The sequence below is a fragment of the Amblyomma mixtum genome, chromosome 3, assembly GCF_055824585.1.
Source record: "Amblyomma mixtum isolate Tamu chromosome 3, ASM5582458v1, whole genome shotgun sequence".
NCBI classification, from domain to species: domain Eukaryota; kingdom Metazoa; phylum Arthropoda; class Arachnida; order Ixodida; family Ixodidae; genus Amblyomma; species Amblyomma mixtum.
In genome coordinates this window covers 166,573,675-166,596,137 of record NC_143014.1, presented here as the reverse complement: position 1 = coordinate 166,596,137, position 22,463 = coordinate 166,573,675, and the positions used below count along the sequence as shown (strand labels likewise).

General features: G+C 48.2%; 1 protein-coding gene across 3 annotated transcripts in view; it reads left to right on the top strand.

The window, feature by feature from the left end:
* LOC149352619 (sushi, von Willebrand factor type A, EGF and pentraxin domain-containing protein 1-like) overlaps window positions 1–22,463 on the top strand; it is a 261,506-nt gene that overhangs the window by 43,334 nt on the left and 195,709 nt on the right. For all 3 annotated transcript variants that reach the window (XM_089581812.1, XM_089581813.1, XM_089581811.1), the window contains exons 7-9: window positions 312–376; window positions 2,764–2,935; window positions 21,103–21,173. In XM_089581812.1, the coding sequence (XP_089437938.1) occupies window positions 312–376; window positions 2,764–2,935; window positions 21,103–21,173 (308 nt within the window). The remainder of the gene's footprint in view (window positions 1–311; window positions 377–2,763; window positions 2,936–21,102; window positions 21,174–22,463) is intronic.

Here is a 22,463-nt window from a genome sequence, read left to right as displayed (position 1 = left end):
TTTTTAAAGGCGCTAACTAGTCAGACTGCTTTTGACGTCATATGGGTGTTAAGCGCACCTTTGATTGCTGTCATCGTGCATGACGATAAAGGAAGTAAGGTCATTAGTGGGTACCGCCTTTTGAATCTGTGTTATTGAGGGTGAATAGAACCAATACAACGTTTTGTAATATGTAACTTGAGCCCCTATTATGGTAGTGAGTGAATACTCTCTTCGGTAACCGCACAAGCGTTGACGAAACACTCGAGCGAAGGAATGACTCTGTGTGGAGAAAAAGCAAAGATACTAATGTTCCCCTTCTTTCATTCCAGCCATATGTGACATACAGCCTGGGCCCGGTTTTGATGTCCTACGAAACACGTCTTACGGATCACGGGTACGGGTAAACAAACTTTTCGCTTGCCGTAGTGTTCCTCACAGTCATCTTAACGGGAACTAGAATTAGGATAAGCCCTCAGATTACATGTGCGTATCAGCTGGTTTTTTTTTTGCAAACCTTTGTTTTCATGAACAGTTCATCCTAAAGGGGAAGCCTGTTTTCTCTTTTTATTTGTGACACCAAAATTTATGTCTAATAGCGGGTAACAATATGGTGGTGAATTCGATAAGATAGGCATGTCAGAACCGTGCCACCGCTGGTGCATATGCACCAGCGGTGGCACGGTTCTGACGTCAGACCACCCAGCCAGTAGACGGGGTGCTACTATTCCCACCAGCGATAATTCTGAAGGTAAAGACGACATTCTACGTAAAAGTGTGGATATCTAGCATCGTACGAAGCACCTGTGGAGGCATGAAAAAGCATCAAGAAATAAGTGTGTCCTCTGTGAGCTGGCCCCTCTCGACTAGCTTCTTTTTAGCCTCTTTATGAATCAGTCAGTACGTACGGTATGTATCGCTTTTATTTCATCGGTGGGCACCAACGGGCGTTATATCTGATTGGCCCTGTGATTGAAGGGTAGGAAACATGCTGTTGAAAGCGGTACTTCGAGTGTCTTTTCATTGTTCTGATGGCTATAATCAGGAAACCGAGAAAGCAGTGGTCTCAAATGGGCGTTTAGCATTTTGTTGTTGCTGTCAACAGATACCGTGAGAAACACACAAACGTCTAGTTTCTTTTTATGATATTGGTAGCTCTCAAACCTGGCAGTCTATCGCTACTAGTATGCTACAAGCGTCATCACTTTGCGCTTCACTCCTCTGCCGTCGTCAGCGTAGTTCTCAGTTTAAAACCAGTTATTTTTTATGTATTTAAGAACTATTTTTAAAGTTAAACACGAAGGAATGTCTCTTTAAAAGCACACTTTGTTATTGACACCATTCATTTCGAAACTTAGGAATTCAGTGACAAACACTCCTCACTGGCCACCACGTTTATCACTAAAGCACTGACACATGGCAGACTTTGTTGCTCTCTACTTCCCCTTTGTTATGCGGCAATACAATATGGACAAAGAACTGCTTTCCGTGTCGTAGAAGTGCTGCTGCTATTAAAATTATGAGCATTTAAATTATGTGCTTCGCGGATTCATGTTTTGCTCGTAGCTCTATCTGGCTTAACGATATATGAATAATTGCTTGCGATTTACAATATTTTATTGTAAGCGTACAGCCCCAGCTCACAATCCCTAGGAGCCTCTTTCATTGGCAAGATATGAAACCGTTCTAGGAATCTTAGAAATTCTGTGTCTTGGATGTCTCTGTTATTCTACATCAGCGCAACGCGGTCACATTCCACAGCCTAATGCTTCACATCAGCCTCCTTGAGGCATCTATGAGCTGTTTGCATTAGAGTATGGGAAGGAATCTCACCGCATTTATAGGTTATGCACCAGTGTACGGGATGCCTTTGGGAAATGACATTGAAGGAAGTTTCGGCAGCATCTCTTAAAATGGTCACAGCGCTCGAAAAGTCTTTCGTGAGCAATGTATTGCCATAATGCTCAAGAACCTTTCGCGAGGCGTGCCGTGCGGACTCACTTGCTTTAATTTTACCCTGAATGCGCAGTTTATTTTTTTTTAGAGAAACTCCAGTGGCTGCGGCGCCCTTGTATTTTGGTTTTCTCTTCCACTCCAGAGGTGGCAAGAGCAGACTGATCTCCACAGAGAGAGCAACAAAGGAGGCACGCGGGCTGAGTAGGGGGCCCCGGAATAAACGTAATGTCTGTGTAACTCAGTGCGCATCAACTTGTTGATGGCACGTACGAACCAAGCGATTTGGTCGGGTTCACCGCTGCTGCTATGTGAATATGCTTTCGTCTGCCCATAAAGACTTCTCACAAACATGGTGTGGACGTTGGAGGGGAGATATTTTTACGATTTGAGACTGAGGGAAGGAGAATATTTTAAAAGTAAAGAAGCAAAAGAAGAAATGCTTGCATTTGCTCACCTGTGGCAGTAAGTCACACCCTTGGCGTGGACTGGTCACGAACATGGCTTTGAAGTGAATGCAAGGAATTAGCAAAGGTGAGCGTGAGAACTGCGTGAATAATGTAGAATGCATGCGAGGAACAAAAACTAGTGAAGTTTAAAAATTGGTCAGGTGATTCAAACTTTGAAAAATTTAAATTGCAGAGGGTAACCTACTTTTGCTATTAGAAACTCCGTTGATAAAAAATGCCTTCACCATGCATCGAATGGGGGTAGCCTTTTGGGTTGAGGCTGAAAGGATGAAAGGTGTACTTGCTTTGAAGGCAACAGATCGAGTTGCATACTAAGAACAGCAGACGCCTGCTCTTAGCATCCTTTACGTTTTTTTTTCAGTTGCTTGCAGAAAATGGTACCCAAGTGACAGAATCTGACAACAGCCTCGTTGTGAAATGCGTAGACGGGTATCGATTCACACGGGAGTCGCTTCGAAGCGCGGGAGGAGAAGAAGCTCCTCTCAGGTGTCAGGGCGGTGTGTGGGATCCCCCACAGCCCTGGTGCACCCAAAGTAAGTGGCTGCATCGAGTCCATTACCCTGGCACAAGTGCAAATTAGAACTGATAATGGCGTTACTAATATGTTCGCACAGGCGATAAATCTTAAAAAAAAAAACTTATGGAAGTGGTTGAACGCTTCGTTGTTGAGGAGTTAGGGAAGAAGGAACGGCGGCAGCGCAACTTGCACTTTTATACCGTCTTTATTTTTGTTTATTTTCAATTTATTTATTTAAGTATTTTTCAAGGTGCTCACCAGTTGCCAAAGGCTTAGTCAAGTGGTGCACGCGGTGATGAATACAGAGGAGAAAAATGAGCTGAACATAGCAAAATGATGATGATAATAATGATTAACAAACAGACATATGTTGACGCCCTATTGAGGTCTGTGTGTCTCGCTTGGATTCGACGAACTCACGATGGAATATATCAAGATTAGGTGTCACCAAACAGGTGTAAAGACGCATCATTCGCACAATGGGACTGAGGTTGCTCGGAGAGGAGTTGAACCCACGAAATGGTCGTGGACTTGATCCAGACGCGTGAGGCTTAGCCATCGCTGCTAGGTACGTACAGCCTTTGTCAAAAGTTTGGAGCCCAGGGGGTTTATTTCTGAAGCGCACTGTTTGGTTCGTAATGCATCTCCAGCGCTCCAAATTTGCTGAAGGTAAGAAGATTTCTGGTCCTGCATCTCCAGCGCTCCAAATTTGCTGAAGGTAAGAAGATTTCTGGTCCTGCCCGGCTTTCCTGGAACAGCAAAACATTTTCGCAGACACCATGTACGATTTCCGCCCACACCGGTCCGCACAAGATGTCCTGTTGCAACTTCACAAGGAGATTCTCGACCCCGTCGAGCACCCCAGCAATGATAAAGTAGTCGTCGCACTTGACCTGCGGGGGGCTTTCGACAATGTGACCCACGAGATCATCCTATCCCACTTGTCGCAAACAGACTGTGGGCGCAATACTTTCAATTATATCAAACAATTCCGTACAGATCGCCAATCCTATATCCGGCTGCAAGACACAGAATATGGCCCATATCAACTTGGCACACGAGGGACCCCACAGGGAGCTGTCCTCTCGCCATTACTATTTAATCTGGCAATGATGAAGCTCCCTACCCAGCTGGCAGAGGTCGCCGGTTTGCAGCACGCTCTGTATGAGGACGACATCACCCTCTGGGCAACACAACAATCGGTTGGAGACATCGAGACCAACCTGCAACAAGCGGCAGCTATTGTGGACGAATACGCTCGTCGCTGTGGTCTTGAATGCTCCCCGAGCAAATCGGAATTTGTGCACATACGCCCCAACTCAAAGTGCACAACCAAAATTGCCCTTTCCCTACTTAGCGGACCGATGCCTGAACACGAGGAGATCCGGGTACTGGGGCTTTTCATTCATCATAGGCGCAAGATAGACACTACCCTAAACAAGCTACGTAAGGTGGGGGACCAGGTGGGTCGGATGCTCCGCCGGGTGTCCAATAAAAGGGGGGGACTACGATGCAAAGATGCCCTGCGGCTGGCATTCGTGACCAGCCGGATTTTATATTCGGCTCCCTACCTCCACCTACGCAAATGCGATGAGAATGCCTTAGAAGTAGTTCTCCGCAAGATTTATAAGAGAGCGCTCGACCTCCCCATAACGACGTCCAACAAGCGTCTCCTCGGTCTGGGGATGACCAACACCTTTGGGGAGTTACGAGAAGCTCATCTTAACAATCAATACTTGCGCCTAAGCAAAACACCTGCGGGGAGGCGCCTTCTGACCCGCTTACACATATGCTACGCAACACATACAGAAGAACGGGTCCGCATCCCTGAAGCCTGGCGCTTTGCACTCCAGGTGCGACCCCTTCCGAAGAACATGACTGCAGACACCCATGATGGTCGCCGTCTCGCGCGGGCGGAGGCTATTTCTCAACAATATGGCCATAAGCCAGGTGTCTTCTATGTGGATGCGGCCGGCCCACACCATGGGGGTTGGTACACGGCGGCCGTCATCCACCAAAACACTACAGTTCAGGGCCTTACTTTCCGTGCCCCAAACATTACATTTGCGGAACAGATCGCCATTGCATGCACTGGCCGCCGCAGATCCAGAGTCCCGAGTCATTACCCAACAAACACAAAACCTCCTCAGAAACTCCAAAAAAGGATGGAATGTCCCTGTCCCAGTACAGCATTTATCAAACGTTTCCAGACCATAGAGGCAAGACATAGAAACACAAGAATAAAGGCAGTGCTCCCACTAAAGGTCTAGAAACGTTCTTTCGAGAGTTTTAAGCAGCAACAAAAAAGAATTAATGCATTTTGGTCCCAGAAAGGTAACTGGGTATAACGTTTTCGGGACCAATGGTTTTCAACAAGAAATAAAAATTGACAGCTCGCTCTCTTTTCTCTCTCTCCCTCGGCCACAACCTGCGGGGAGAGAAGGTTTTCCTCTTGCACTCGCCGTTTTGAGAGATGAAACAGCAGTTTCATTCGAACAGCCGAAGGAAACGGTAAACCCCGCATCTCTCTTGGCGCATGCGTTTCTCGCACGTGGGCCGTCGGCTCCATGCTGCAGGCAGGCGGCGGCGGTCTGCATTTTCATCGCGCCGCCGGCAGCGGCGGTCACCAGCTTTCACGTCTTCTAGCGTTTTCCCAGCTTGCGCCTAACTTCAACATTATGTGGTGGTCCCTCCAGGCGTCTCCGACTATCGGCACTCCTCGCTGCGCCGCTGTCTGGCAGAAGTGCAGTAATGTCCTCCCGTCGCTCGTCCGGCTTCCTCGCTGGACGGACGCCATTTTGCGCGCGCTTATTCGCGCTGCCCGAGACGTTCGAGCACAAGCCCCAGCGCGCGGCAGTTCTTGCTCTCGTCACTGCGCCAACTGGGCTGTCGTGGACTTCGTAGCAACGGATTCACGGAAGTTTTCCCGTGCACCTCGGCGTGCCCACACCATTCCTTTTGGAACTGATACCGCGGCGGCGCATCGCAAGTCCTTTGCGCAGCTCCACGGCCCTACTGATGCCGCTGTTCGAGGCGGCGTTCGCGGCAGCGGAGTTCGTGGCAATAGGTGACTCCTCGCACGCACCCTGCATTCCTCAGCGCCTCCGACGACTTCAGCACGTTGGTGGTGGCAGCGTGGCCGTCTACTACGGTCTGAGGCGGGAAGGACCTTCGGAGACCCACCACTCTCTTTCTGCGATTGCCCATGGATTAGCCTGCTCTACTTCGCCGCCGCGCAGCCATCCTGCCGCAGCGGTATAGTTTGTGCAGTGTTCGCATGGTTATATTGACTATCTCCCACTGGATTAATCGTGCCTTGATCTCGACTCCCAAGCTGGACTGTGCCGCATGCGCGGTCTGCCGCACCATGGCTGCAGCGCGCCACCGCACGTACCTGAGCACGTTCACCTTCCCGCCTGGCTCCAAGCAGTCTTATCCCCACACTTAGTCACAAGAAAATAAAACTCCCAGGATCGTTACGAGGGTGTAACGCGTATGTTTGAGCGCTCGCTGTGCTGTGAGAAGGCGCAGGACAGAAGCCTGCGTTTAATTTATGGTCTCAGCTGTTGCAGCCTTGTATTTCATCCCTGGGTTTCCGTAGGCAACGTCGTCAAGGTATGTTGGTTTATTTTAATTTTTTATTTTATTTATTTATTTATTTTTAAGCATACTGCAGGCCCTTTTCGCACTTTTTTTATTTTCGCCTAGTAGAACTAATATTTTTTTTCTGTTTGATAACACGTCGCCGAAGCTTGCTCCGAGTCTCTAAGCGTGAGGGGGGTTTCAACTTGAAGAAAATCCGTGGCCTGAAACTGCGTGTCTGCAGCGTACGCCCATCTCGTCTTTTCTTTTGTCACCGAAGTTGCTCTTTATATACGTTTGCTTTTGCGTGTGCATATCTGATTTTGTGGCCCTTAGAATGCTCGTTTAAGGTGCATCAACTTTCAGCCTGTATTCTGTTTTACTTGCTTCATATTGCAGACTTCTCAGGGCTGGAGAAAAAAGTGGCCATCATTATATGCATGGCGCCGTAGTGTTATGTACACTGTGTATTAAATGGTGCATACGTTTGCGTCTGCTGTTTGTATTCATTCAGATTTGCGCCTTTGAACGTAAGTTTTGTTCGGCACGGACTTTCAATTCGGTCTGTATTGTTTTTTTTTTGACTGAAACATGAATGCATTTTGATTGTGGTGGTGTATGGTGCGGTCGCCGGCATGGACGGCAGGATGCAATTCGTGCTAAGAGCACAGCTAGTAAACTGAAATTACTTCTGTATGGCGCTGCTATTTGCTCTTATATGGGCCAAATCGAGTTACTTTTTGAGTTCATATTTCCTTTGTTTGCAAAATGCTAACACATTTCACGTAAACGGATAAGTGCAGAACGGCCGAGCCAGCACGCATTCAGACGAGTGGAAAGGTGGATTACACCACCTGCAACGTAAGTATGCACCTGAAATTTGGCACATATGTGCGCTTGAATGCCTGCAGGCTGCATGAAAAAGGAGGAATAATTTTATTGAACCAGAGCCGAGAAATCGAGCAGTAACCTTTTGGGGCTTTCCATGGAACGCACAACTTTTCGGACATTGCTAGTTGTGGGGACGTTTTTTAGATGTGTTCGGGAAAAATGAGCACCTCCTGGGGAGATTCCCGATGTCCCGATGGGTCATTTTTGGGAGATTTTGAGGAGGTTTTGTGTTTGTTGGGTATTACGGACTCCAGGGGCGCCTGCCGCAATATTGAGCAAGGGTATATTCCAGACCGTGCTTTCAAAATTCTCCACGCATGCGAATACACAGGGTTTCCGACCCATCGTACCATCGTGTGGGCTCCGGCTCATGCGGGTCTTGAGGGGAACGAGGCAGCCGACGCTGCCGCCCGCGCGCTTACTCGCCGGGCGTCGCCTCATCCGCAGCCTGATCCGGAATTCAATTTCAATCCGGCCATCACCTTTAAAGAGATCACCTCTCTTTATCAAAATTTTCATGGTCTCTATCCCCCTCCCTGTAAAGGCCTCACCAGGGTGGAGGAGCGCTGGCTTCTCCGCCTTTATACCAATACTGTACTGTGCCCGGCAGTACTTAAGCACTTCAATTCTTCTTTCTCGGGCGCGTGCCCACACTGTGAGGAGGAGTTTTCGGACACCTACCACATGGTGTGGGTATGCCCTTCCAATCCTGCCTACCCACCCCACCTCCACCCCACTCGAGAGGACTGGGAAGCTGCCCTGCGCGGCTGCTCCGAACTCCATGCCCAACAGGCATTGGTAGCTAGAGCCCGGGCCGCTGCGGAAGCTACAGGGATCCCGGACTAGGGATCCCTCCTAGTGTTTGTAAGGGGCGGGCCCTTCCGGCTCGCCCCATCGACCTCTCACTGTAAATAGAAATAAAAGTTTTCCTCCTCCTCCTCCTCCAATGGGTAGGACTACCACGAATGTTACAGGAGTCCCACTGCGAGGCTTAGAAGCAAACCCCCTGGGCTCTAAACGTTTGACAAAGACTGTACATGCAGTCAGTGTGGCCACGAATGTATCTATACAGGAAAAGAAGATCCCGTCCCGCAACTGCAGTGTTGTCTTCAAATCAAAACTTGGCAGGGCGCGCAGGGCACGACTGTAATCGTTTTCGAGGAGCGGATGGCAAGTTCAGACGGCCCATTACATTCCTGATGAACCGCTTTTGCGCGCCTTTAGGAGTATGGAAGAGGTGCGCCAGATTGTATTCCAGTGCATTGATATATAGAGAGTGTTTTTTTTTTAAACGTTTATGTGTCTCTATTAAAGCTAAAGTTTTACTGGTCTAGTCAAGCCAAGGTCATGGGCGCCGCAATTTGACCTCCAAGTGGAGGAGCGGTGGAGGTGTGGCCGCCACGTGACATATCAGGTCCCTCGCCGCAGCTGCAAGCGCGCGCCGCCGCCGTGCCGACCGCTGCGCCGACCACCGCCTTGGCAGCTGTGGTCACGTGACTAACCACGTGACTCGCCATTTGCTGGAAATAAAGCCCCTCAATGAAACAAAAGTAGCGAAAAGCTTTGAACTTTCCGACACTCCTCCTCTCCTGGCGCGCCGCAGGAGAATCGAGCCTCCCATTGGCCGAGGCGCCGTAGTCACGTGTTAGCGCGCGCTTTTTGGCTCCGCAGCAGACGCCGGCGCCATTGCCGGGGCTGGGAGTCGCGCTTCGTTCTCTGTGGTCGTTTTTCAGTTGTCAGTCGTGTTTTTTCGGATGATTTGGTGTGAAGCGCCAGCGGCTGCAGTCTTTCTTCGCACTAAATGCCGTTTGGCATGATTTTAAACAGGCTCGTTCGCTAGCGGGTACGAAAGCCGTGCTGAAGTGCAGGTTTAATGTTGCTCGCATTGCGCGGCGTGTCGGCTTGGTTGCAGTCGGGCTCGTTCGCAGGCTCGTTCGCATGTTGTTTGAGACCCGCCGTTTACGTTGTTCGCTATGCAGGGGCGCTATGCTGGAAGGCCCGAGTTTGCTGAAACTCGGAATCTTCCCGAGCTCTGGCGACGCCCCCAGATGAGTGGACTGATGGTAGCAAGACAAAATCCCACCCTCGTCACGCCTCCAACTTCATTGGGTTATCTGGATATATTCCGTGCTTTATCATCACATCAGCGCCACTTCATGGGCTTCTTGGGCGGTCTACAAAGAGCGGGTCACGTGAGCCAACCGCCGGTGCACTTTTCATTTGTGTGTCGCTCCACGAAGTGCACTGCGTGTGCAATTTGACAAACGAGGTTTGTTGAATTTTATAATGCGCTTAGTACACCTTTATAAGCATTTTATAGTGTGCAAGATTTGGATTTAAAGCGCTTTAGAATGATTCATGCATTATTAAATTTTGCTTTGCACCGCGAGGGAACGCTACCAACGCTACGGTCCCGTCATCAGCTGACTGCCAATGGCGACGAGGTACATGTGCAACGCTGTGAAGGCTACGGAAGTAGTCCGCAAAAAAAAATAAAGAGAGGTGTCTCACTCCGCGCTGTTCCGTGGCCGTGTGGTCTAGCGCGTCGCTCCGGAGAGTCGACAGGCAATGGGAGTGCGTGGGTTCAAATCCCGCATGGTGAAACTCTTTTTTTCGCACTTTTTTTTTCCTTCGCAAGTTGAATTTCGTGTGAGTTGAATGAGAAAACTCGTTTTGTTCAGAATCGCTTGAATATTGTGCCGTGTTTTGAAATGAACTGCATGCATCTGTTCATTTGATGCATACCGCGTTGATGTGAGCTGTCCGAAATTCGTTGTCAGTGAGCTCGCACCGGCTTTTGGTCAGCAGTGGCGGTTTTCTTCCCGATTCTGCAGCATTGTGACTTTACTTTTTAGATGCACGCGAGAGGTTTGTGCAGAAGATGACATTCATTCGTCGGGTTTAATTAATTAGCACATGGGTGAGTGCTCTGCAGTGGCCCGATTAACAAGTGGAAACTTTCGATTTCGCCGTTGCCGAGGAGCCGACTTTTTTGTGGGCCTCTCTTAAGGTACCTGGCATGTTATGAATTGTTCTGTGCAACCGGTTAGCGGCTGATCAAGTCTTCGCCAAAATAGTCTGGGACAGACTTGGGCACTGTGCTGTGGAGTAGCAAAAAGGACTTGGCGAGAACAATTATTTTTTACTGATCGCAAAGTTCAGAAGCAAGATGTCTGTTAATTTAGAATGCTGGTTTATCATGCAGGAGCGCAGCAAACATGTTCTAGACTTCTTAATCGCCTATTTTCTCACTGTATATGTGTCCCATTCTTGTGAATATCTGCAATTCTTTTGTTTTTGTTAAGATATCTTTCGTTCTTAAGCAAAGCGGGTTTTCCTTGGTCATTGAAGAGAGCTCTATAACTTGGCTATTATATGCGGCAAAAGAGCAGTATATTTAAACTGATTGGTCAAATTATTTTTACACACACCACCTCGATATGGCCTGTTTTCCCGTGTTAAGTGTTAAATTTTGAACATAGTGTTGATTCACACAGTGACAGAAAATAGTACTGCCTCAAGAGTCAGCTTGGCGCGATTTCCCTGCTCTCCTAGAAGAGCAGAAGCTGCTCAGGCAGGATTTTCATGCAGCCAGGTAAAAAGAGTTACAAACTGTGCGAGCGTAAAGTAAGAATGCAGAAAAAGATGTACAACGCTAGGAAAAAATATTTCGAAAGAGCAAACAATAAATGAGAAAGGACAGTAAAAAATGCTGACGCCGCAGTGTTTGCGAAAAATAGTTTATTCTGGAAACAGCCAGTGCATGGATCACAGTGCATAGAATTTGAAGGACACATGCAGTGGACGTACACCAACACACAATCAGTCAAGTGCTCCAAAATTGAAAAAAAAAATGTGGAGCCATTGAACAACGCTATTTGAGAAATCTAAAAACTGACCAATGTACTAACAAAGACATGACTCAAAACAAATTCACACTCAACTGAGCAAGAGCCAGCTTGAAATCATTCACACATCCAAAAACTAAGGACAAAACATACAGTACTGGCTACCTCAACACTGGCACTGCATAACATGTCAAAACGACCAGAGATTCACAGTAATGCAAGACAACACCAAACCAGGAATCCCTTTTCAGGACATGAAGATCAGACACCCATACATACCATTCCCAACCCTCACACACAAAATGAGGACAATGCCTAGGGGTTTGTGAACGTTCTAACTTTTTGGACAGCATAATTGAATAAATTTCAGTTCAGTTAGTCGAACGAATCAAAGAGTATATGTTCAAAATTATTTTAAATGAATCTAATTTGCTCTCAAATTTTCACATACTTTTCGAATAATTGACATAACGGTTGATTAAGCTCCACTGTATTTTTCCGCAATTATTATTCCAAAAACTGCACACATTAACGACGTGTACCAGTATACGTATTCTAATTGGAAAAAGTACTACTTGCACTCCCTTACAAATTCTACTTCTATACCGACACTATTAACACGACCACCTCACCACCTACACTACAAGTTACTGCCCGATAGAATTTGATGCAATGAATTGTAATGATTTGATGGAAATGTTACAATTTTTTATGGAAATGTTACAATTTCCTCAGTAGACTGATCAACACACACACCCACATGCACACATATTTCACATTTCCACCCACACACGCACAAAGGTGATCACAGCAAGCCGATGAGTTCTCTCTCTTTCCTCGGTAGCATGTGTATTACACATCAATTCGAAGTCAGACAAGTTCCTCGATGCCACTAAAATCTTCATCACTGGAATCAGTGCTCGACTCATCAGAGGAGGAGTTGCACGAGTCAGAAATGCTGAAGACAACCGGTACAATTTCAGCGTCAACAATCATATCGCGTTGCCATGCTTCAGCCTCAACTTGCTGCACATGAACACAATAGTTTTACCAGTTTTCCTAGCTTACAGACGCCAGTGCTTTCGGCAGTAGCTTTTCCACTTCAGCCAAAGTGAAACATTTATTTCGGCTATGAATATTGCATAAGAATGCAATCTGCCAAGTGACACAAATGCTACCGTTTAAAAACCCATTAAAATGCATGCATGAAATAGCTGGAAAAATCCATGCACTTATTACATGCGCAAACATGAGGCAAAACAAAAAATTATCTACACTGTGTGTAAAACTGCTCAGTTACTGATAAACGCAAGCGGTTTTTGAGGTTTAACGCCCCAAAGTAACTCAAGCGATGAGGCATGCCATGGTGAAGGGCTGCCAATAACTTCGACCATATGTGGTTCCCTAACATCCACTGATGCTGCACAGTACACGGACCACTATCACTAATAAATGGGAGAACATTTCATTAACCACGACATGCATGAAAGCAAGAAAAGAGCACTCTTACAACCATTGTGTTCAATGCGTAATGTGCCTTCCTCGTGAAATAGTTGGCCTTCACCATGTCAGGGCTGTACATCGAAGGGGCCTTTACGCCACTGTAGGTCCCGTCGACGCATCCCACGACGTCTGTGATTCCGCCGCGCAGAAGGAAACGCTCCTTAATTAACATACGCACGCTCGGCCGCAGTCGTGGAGAAAGCGAGCCACCGCTTCTGCACAGCCGCGTCGATAAGCGCGTCGGAGACGTCCCTCACACAGCGGCTCACATTGCTTTGCTGGCGTCCAATAAAGCGGTCCGCGCCGACGCTCCCCTGGAAGCTCCCGATCGCGAAGAACCGCAGGGCACAGAGGAATTGCTCTTCGACCGAAAGCGAATGAGGCCCGCTGCGCACTCTCCGCAGGCGTGGGTCGTCGCCTAACTCTTTACACAACCATCGTACCGATGTTTTGGAGAGGCGAAAATGTCGTTGGAATTCGTCGTCGGCCATGGCAGTAAACGGGCCCAGCCGGCCGTACTGACATTTGCCGCCAGAGGAAGCAATGACCCAGGCTGCTGCTGCTGCCGCGATGACAGTCCCGAGATGAATTCGGGGCACTTCACCGTTCACGAGTTTAGCTCCGAGTTCACCTGTCAATCAAAACCATTGGTCACGCCCCCGGCGTGCCGTACATAAATTATAGGCGTACGCGCTATGGGTGGGCCACTCCCAATATCCCTGCCGGCTACAGGTATGCTGCGCGGCTGTGCTGATTGCTGACAGACATCGACGATGTTGACCATCGAAATATAACAGGCAAAACAGACGTCATCGCTGATTAATCTAAGCACCTCTGCGAAGGACACGCAACGTAGCGAAAGCCGCCGATTTCTTCGCTCGCATACCAAGGTTGCACAACACTATAGCCTGTTCCAACCACGCAAGACACAGCACAATGCTGACGGCGCGTCACACCTGCTTGCAAGGCGTCAAACACAGAGCACGACGACGAAACGGTGCTTGCAGCACGTCCTACTTCAACAACATCGCATCACACGTGTTTGGCTTGGCCGTCGTTTCATCGGTGATAAAGCTCAGCATCAATGTGTCAAACATCCGCGATCGACAAACGGTCGCTGCTCCGGACCCAGTGCAACAAAGAGTTTGTAATTTCCAGCACGCAAGCACTGCGTACTTCACAACCGTAACACCTTTCTCTGTTTAAAGTCCGATTCCATTATTACAAACAGGATCCCTCATCTACCCGAACGATGTTATTACGATGTCACTGCGGTATACAACGACGATCGACGTTAGTGACAAAACCAGACCGCAAAACCTTGAAGCGCGCGACGTAAACAAATACTACGCAGATACGCGCGCCACCACCTTCACAGCTTTTAGTCAGCGTCTGATGACATAGGATGAGCTGTGTCGCTGGCTAGCACGCTCTTCGCATCCGCAGTGCACTAAAGAGGCGTCACACACAACAGGCATACGTAATGAATTATTGAATACAGCCAAACAGCAATTTTTTTTCCCACACCGCACCACAGCCGCTCGCACGGGCAATTTCTACCGCTGAGATTCGCCAAGAGCGCACTAAAAGCAATGGTTGACCATGGCGGGGTGCGGCAGCGGCCGTAGCAGCGGAGAACTCCACCTGAGGTCACTGCAGAGAGCAGCAGTGACGCGGGGGTGCAGTGAAGTTCAGTTTTTTGCTTTTGTGTATTATGCAAGCCGGAAGATACATGACTGTTATGTGTTGATATACGACCCAATAAAATATATTATCGCAAAGGCCGAAAAATAAGACAGATTCAGTCTTTCCAGTCGAAGGCAGCGCTACCGGCGGCGTGTCAGCGCAGGAGCTCTCTCGTTTTCGGCACGGCGGGCTGCCGCTCTGTTCGTATGCAAGCCACGCTGCAAGCAATGGCCTCACTATCGCCACTAGCGGCAGAAAGTGTCAAATCTTTGTTAATTTCCTAAAGCTATGCTTTTCAACAACGCTTCATTGGATTCAGATTTTAAAATACATTCGGAAATGAACAAAATGTTCATAATATTATCTGTTGCCTTTTAACGTATTCGAGAGAAGAGAAAGGGTTGATACAAGAGTGCACCTAGTGCGCACTGCTCGTCTTCGGAAATGGAGAGACAGATAGAGCCTGAAAGAGAAGACAAGCCTTTGACGCGCCCCAAAAGGCGTGTCAAACAGCTAGCGGCGAGTGTGCAGATAGATAGCAGAGAAGTCACGATTTCGCGATTGCTGATATGGCGCTGATAACTTCAGGTAGCGCTGCGGCCTGGTATTGCGCAGTGTATTGTGTTTGAAGTGTGAAACAGGCGCGCAGGGTGCGCTTGTATCGCCTTTACGTGGCTTTATCTCTACATTTTATTGTGCGCTGCCTGCGCACGTTCCGCGCTATCTTCGTTCACTGACTGCCGCCATCGCAAACTGGGATGAAACTCGGGCGAGCGCCAAACTCGGGCCTTCCGGCATAGCGCCCCCGGTCTAGGCTTGATGTTGCGTGCATTGCTTGCCGTATTTGTGCTGCTGCAGCTGAGCTCCTGGGCTCACGAACTCGATACTAAAGGGGCGGTACTCGCTGTTTGAGCCTACGCTGCTCATGCTGTTTGCGATTAAGGTCTAGCTTTCATGTTGCACGCATTGCTGAACGTATTTTTCAAGCAGGGTTCTAAACCAAAATCGGGCGTTCCTGTACTTAGGCACATTAACGCACCTGTCGCTTGAATACTCGATATATGCGTAGATAATACTTGTGAATGCAAGCAAGGACCTCCGTAAAACATAGTTTCAGACATTTTGGGTTTAGGCCGTCGTCGCTGCCGCGAATTCCTGCGAAAATCACGCTGCGTGGGGCTATGTAACGTGGATAGGTGGTGTCAAATGAATCACTAACGCAGGGGCGCGCGCAATGATCCAGACCATTTCCGAAGTTCGACATTGGAAAAGCTCCTCAGGGCCTTTAATGCGGAGTGGTGACGTGTTAACACTTGTGTATTCTTTTCTCAGTTATGAAAAGTCACGCTCTATATATTTTTTACGTGCCTTGTATCTCCCACGCCACAATCTCAATGCGGCCGAATCTGAGGCAGAAAATGCAACAAAAATCATGCGGGCGCGCGGTCCGCTGCGCGCCAAAGCGCGAGCGACGAGAAAGCCACTCGTCGAGAGATGGTAGTCCACGACCGGCTTTATTAGCCGGTCGTGTGGTAGTCACTCTAGTGCCGCGAACTCGCTCGCGCGCGCCACTTCCAATTTGTGCTCCGCAGTCAAACCGATCGAAGAACAAAAAGTTTCTATAAAGCAGTGCAACGTTGGTCTGGGCAGTTATTACAGTAATTGATTTTTCAATCTCTCATTTCATGACCGAAGCCAAGGCAGAAAACAAAGTTCATTCGGGCGCGCGGTCTGCCGGGCGCCAAAAGGCGACGGTTGGGAGCGTCTGCTAGCTGCTCCCGGCCTAGGTGCCGCCACCGTCGGCGCCCGGGAGAAGCCGAGAGAAGGAGCGCCGGTATAGGAGGAGGGGGAGGAGATGTCGCTACTTTTAGTTTATTTAGGGGTTTTAGCTGGAAAAAGGGAGCTGCGCCGCTCTCACGGCATTCGCGTTGCAGTTCTCGCTATGGCCGCAGCGAGTCGCGGGAGCCGTCTATGAGAGGAGCTGTCTGTGATACATTGTGAGACATTGAACTGTTCAACTTATCTCTCATCAAACTGTGAGAGATAAACTGAAGGCGGTCCACCGAGATGAACCCTGTTTTTAAATTTCCTTAATCGGCAATGTGTTACGAAATATCGAAGGTCAAGAAAACACTTTGAATGTTCGTTAAGTTGGCTTTTCAGCATTACGTGATTATAAAATGTTGCTGCGCGTGGTGTCCCCGCCTAAATCAAGCCATATTCCTCTATATCATTAAATTTATAAACGGCATTCGTACTTGAGGCATTAAAAATGCGAGCGACGCCATTATATATACATATATATCAAAAAGTATTTCTTGCAGCTGATTGATTAATATAAGATAATGTCACCAGAAATTGAAAAACATAACAAAATTTAATTCACGACGTTTCGGCTGGAGGACCAGCCTTTTTCGAGTGTATTACAGTATTCGAAACAAGCAGCTTTTATAGTATCCGCGAGGTACAGGAAAAGGTGTAAAACACAAATGCAAACAATGGTGAGGGGAGAGGTTTAAAAAAAAAGTTGGTTACAACTTGAAAAGGCGGCAGGTGTTCGGAAGGAGGTAAAGACAGAAAACTTGATGACAAGCGCGAAGCTCTACAGCGCACAGCTGCCACAGGGTTGTGACAAAAAAAAAAACTTTACTGCACAAGACTACAAAATGGCACTCCTGACGCATTGCGGCTGCCAGGCGCTTCGCGCTTGTCGGCGCAATGCGTCATGAGTGCCATTTTGTAGTCTTGTGCAGTAAAGTTTGGGGGATTCCCCTAAAACATTTGACCAACACCCGTTTACCTTTGAAGGGTGCATGAGTGCATTAAAGGGGCAAACGTGCTCAGCGCACCCTTTAAAAAAAATAAATATAAGTGGAAAGGGTGCCGTTATTAGCTTTACACCTTTAAGGGTGCAATTTTTTTTACTCTCTAGATGGGGGAAGACATTGGAGGCGCTCTATTGCCCCGAGTGTTGACGGTCACCCACGAGGTGTTTCCGGTGCCGTTTGATGCCTTTGAAAGAGGCTTCCTAGGGCCAGTGAAGGTCTCGCTTGGTGGCGTTATGCCGCACGATAACGTGCGTGCTGCATGCGAAGAACAGGTTTGACGATGCTGGGTCCAGGATACTGCAACAGAGAAGCCGAGGTCACGTTCCTTACGGCATCTAAAAGGGGAGTGCCATAGCAAAGGCCGTAAAGGGCGAATGCCATAGCCTCTCCTGAGTGCGCGAAGACTTTAACGATACTAGTGCAGCGCGACATTCAGTGAAGACAACCCACGCTGCTGGGGGTTGTTGCAAAGTAAAAGCTGCTCGCCGAGCAGCTAGCTCGGTAGCAGAAGTCGAAGTGCGGTGACTCAGCGTCGCCAAGATAGTGGTGCGCGCTGATGGTATCCGTAACGCCGACTGTTGATGAGACGGGCATGACAGAACCATCAGTGTAGATGTGGCAGTGCGCACTGTAGCATCCAGAGGTGTGCTCAAGGGCAAAGTATATAAGGTGCTGGTCCGGGGGTGTTGGCTTTGCTCTTAATGTCACTTATGATATAGAGCGGAGAGTGGGCGCAAACCCTTTTGTTTGTTGTAGTTGGCATTCGACAGCGTTGCGCCACCGAGAGTTTTCCCGAGCGTATTTTTGTGCGGAGTTACGACGCTTACTTCGGGAGTGCTCGTGAAAGTTGTTTCTGCCGTTGATCTTCGTTCACAGCAAGCTCGTTTACCTCGCCGTCCAGACGCTTGCGTTTTAGTTTTAACTGTTCTTTTCTTACCGCCAGGTTGCGGGGATTGTTTTGTTGTTCCCCGCTTTAAAAACCAGTCTTTATTCCTTGAGTTGCTGGTTCGTCTTGGGGCTAGCGGCTCGCGGACTCCTTAGCGTAGCTCACTGGCGCCCAACGAGGGCTGCCAAATTATGGCCGCACCACAACAAGTCCACGAGACATGATCTCGCCCAACTAGTGACACATCCACAGTCAGTGTAAAAGACACGGTTTATTCGGTACCAACGAAAGCTTCCAAACAGCAGAGCATGCAGTCTAGGCTGTCGAGAACGCAATGCTACGATTAGAGGTAAACGGGCGGTAGCATCTGAACATGGCGAAACAAAACCGCTGCGGCGTGAATGGGCTGTTGTGCCAGAAATCAGGGCTCGAAGCCTGCAAGTAACCATCCAGGCCACGCAGCAGCCACTCAGGTCGAATTCGGAGATATCACTTCCACCTTTTCTCTTCAACCCGGTAAGGCGCCGCCCTCTGTGCACATCGAGACGGCTCGCGCCGGCCGCCGACAGCGAGGCAGCGCCTCAGCAGCGTTACTGCCAGAATCCTCCTCTGCGTCGCCTCCACCGCCCTTACCAGACGTCCTCGCTGCATCGATATGACTTCACAGCCCCCGAGCAGCAATTCGCTTATGCACAGTTACGCTGCACCCGCACGCACCTAGGTGGCGGGGAAAGAACGCGCGCGTCCAGCGCGCACAGTTTGAACGCCTAAAAGGGTCAGTAGTGCCCCACAAGCTTCAGTGCCAAAAGTTATAGCGCCGCACCCAGTGCCGCCGCTGGCGCTTCAGTGTATCGCGCGATTATTAGTACGAAAGCAATATTTCACTAGCAATCCTGAAAAAGCCGAGGTTTGTTTGAAGCCTCTGAGATGCCTGCAAAAATAAAATAAATATATTCGTCATTCAATTTCGAACCCGCGGCGGCTCGAGTAGATCAGCTTCGCTTCACTGCGGCGTCCCCCATAGCCTGAGTCGCTTTGGGACGTTGAACCCCATGAACCAAACCAGATCAGCTTCGCTCGTCATTGCACGAGAGCACTATGTTAAACTGCCCAGTGTTAAACAGCTACACGCTCTCGCGCTGTGAAAAGTCTACTCTAATTATCCTCGTCTCTCATCTATATATATATATATTCTGTGCATTGCACGTCGTCGTCTTCATCAACTTCCATCTGTGCGCAGAAGTCACGAAAGGATAGGAAACGCCCACAACTGGCTCTCTATGGGTCAGTGGACACCTCAGTCGCGCTTTGAGCTACGTGGCGGTTGTGACAGAGGGATGAGCGCTGCTTGCGTTTGCGTTGGCAATGTTTTGGCAGAAACGTGGTATTGGTAGCAATAGGCCGCGGTGTTCATTGGGTTCATTGGCGTTGCCGTTGGCATCGCTGTAGACTCCGCTGATTTTGAGGAAAGAAAAGGCGCATAACTATCTCCCTGGGTAAGTGACCACCTTAATCATGCTTTCAGGTACATGGCGGTGATGTCCACTCGCTGCTTTCGCACAATAATTCGTGCTTAGCGATGCTAAACCGCCAGCAATTTGTTTTGTACGAGTGTTCTCAAAAGTAGCGAATATTGGTAAAAATATCTGAATCGTATTTCACTCCTTTCCATCACTATTCGGTTCATATTCGATTCGGTTTTGAGCCACATTCGAATCGCCAGCAAAGCTAAACTATACGTATTCGATTCGCTTTTGTGTAAGTACTATTCGCACAGCCCTAGCTGTAACTTGAAGAAATCTAGATTCACTTGTTTAATCATGATCGTATGCAGATATGCTGCAAAATAATCTTTTTCTTTCCTTTCCTAAATTTTTTTCGCACTTTTTTACTGTTGTTCTTGCTTTCTATTGCTGCAGCCAGTTACAGCTGCTTTGAATCGGGAAGGGCTCCATATACCTACTTTGTTCGTTATTAAGAAATTAACTATTCAAACCAACTTTGTACGCCTCATGGGAGTAACCATTCAGGGCGCTTTTGATTGCTGTCACCGTACATAACAGCTAAAGAAGAAAAGCTGGTTATGGGTGCGTCTTGTTTTTTCGAGAGAGTGCATTAATGAGGGTGAATACAACGAATACGATGTTCAATATAATAGTATTGAACTTAAAAACAGAAGTTGGTAACAGTGGGCCTTGGTCCGTGGCGTCCTATATTAGTCCGTTGACAAGTCAGAACACTGAAAGAAATCAGTTTTTTAATGTTTGACTATATCAGACAAGCCAGCGTCATCCAAATCCCAAAGCTTACAATTTCGACTTTTGATTAGGTTCTTGTTTAGTTATGAGGAAAAGCTTTAACAACGGACTATTTTTTTGTCACGAAGGACTTCTGTATGGTGGTCATGGACGCGGGCGGAGTTTTACAGCAGAATTAAATTCTGTATGAGAATAGATATTATATGATCCAGTGTTATAATAGCCAATAGGCTATCTCTGAGCTATTAGGAGTGTTAAACTTCTCATGCAAATCGATTATATTGTCATGTGGCTGTGTTTACAGCGTGGATGAATACGTTCGGAGAAAACAAAAGACCATCGCGAAACTCATGCTTGTTATTAAGCTAACCTATACCGGTAAAGAGAAACAACTAGGAGGCGTCTGTAGCATTAAGTGTGCTCGGCGATCGTCGAAGATCAGAATCACCGTAGCTTTTGGAAAAAAAACTTTAAAGGTGAGGAAGACAGCATAGCACCGAAATCGATCTCTGATTTCTAAAAGGCCGTTGTATGCGGTTACAGTCTTTCCAGCGGAATCTGGTCGCCTGTTGCATGTAAAACAAAATGATAAGGTGCCTTCCGTGTCATCGAACAAGGAACATAAAAAAAACACGACAAAGGTTCGCGTTAATATTGTTTGGAAGAAAATGGGGAACTTATAATTCCTTTTCCTATTACAGCAAAATGTATCGTACCCCCTGGGCCTGGTTCTCAAGTCCAACGCCTGACATCCAGCTGGCGGGGACAATGGGTAACATACTTCCCTTATTCGTTGCTGTAGTGATTGTTGTCATCCGAACGGCCACTGGAAATAGGAAATAATAATATTGTGACGCACATGAAGAGCAGATGCCTCTCCTGAGAGGTGGTCGGCATCTCTGACTACGCAGAAAAATTCAGAGGGACACTTTGTTGACCTGAAGTGCGGTGAGGCGAAAGCGTTTAGCGCGGTGTTGATCCTTGTGTCACTGATGTGTGGTTAAGATGTTAATTAAGTGCACAGTTGTTTGTGAATCTTAAATGCTGGAGACACTGGAGGGCGTTTGGGAGGCATCCGTCTGATTCGACGCCTTTCTGCAAACACTCTCCAGCGTCCTAGACAAGGAGCACTACATATGCGTTGACAAGAAGTAGCGTAGCCATTAGCACGCTCGGCTCCGGAATGGACAGCTCGTGGTTGGAATCCCATCGGGCAGAAAGAATTTTTTTTCCGGTCTGACGAAAAGCGTGACACCTCTGCACACAACCTTCCGTCGACAACGATGAGGCATTAAAGACTTTAGCCTTAATATAAAGAGAATCAGGTAGATGCGTTTAATGCAAGCAAGAGGACGCAGCGGTCTTCAGTCGCCCGTTCTGCTCTGCATAAACCCCTGCTCATAACGTCTTAGCGGAATGCTGGGTATACAGGTCGCCCGAACACGGATCCCCACTTGCAACTTCGCCAGTCGTTGCCTCGTAGTCTGTCGCCTTCTGTGCTGACGATGTCTCTGGACGGAGACGCTCCGAGGTCCGTACGTGACCAGCAGTTAGTGGCAGCATTACCGGTAGACAAGGTCGTTCGCGGGCTCATCCAGTGACGACGTGGACGATGGCTTATTCGCTACCAACGGGTGAGCCGCCACAATAAGTGTGTGGCTCCTCAGCCCGCCTTGCCAAAGTTTTCCCTTACCGACACGAACCTAACTTGGTATGACAACCACGAGGATTCTTTCCCGAACGACATGGGATCACTTTGTAGACGAGCTCTAGAAGGGCTTCGGCTACTCTGTCTCGAAAAAGGAGCAGGATGAACAAGCGGTAGCGCAAAGGGCTCAGCTTCCCGGTGAGACATGTATAAGGAAGAATGCTTGAAATTATGCAAGGTTGTCTGCACTCGCATGACAGAGGAGGACAAAGTTGACCGCTTGCTTAAAGTATTGACTGAAGACACCCGCAATTTTCTTATCGGGAAAGCAGGTCTCGAGTCCATGTTTGACATCATCCCGCACTGGCGCACGTTTGAGACATTGAAAATGCGTCGCATTCCCCCCCCCCCCCC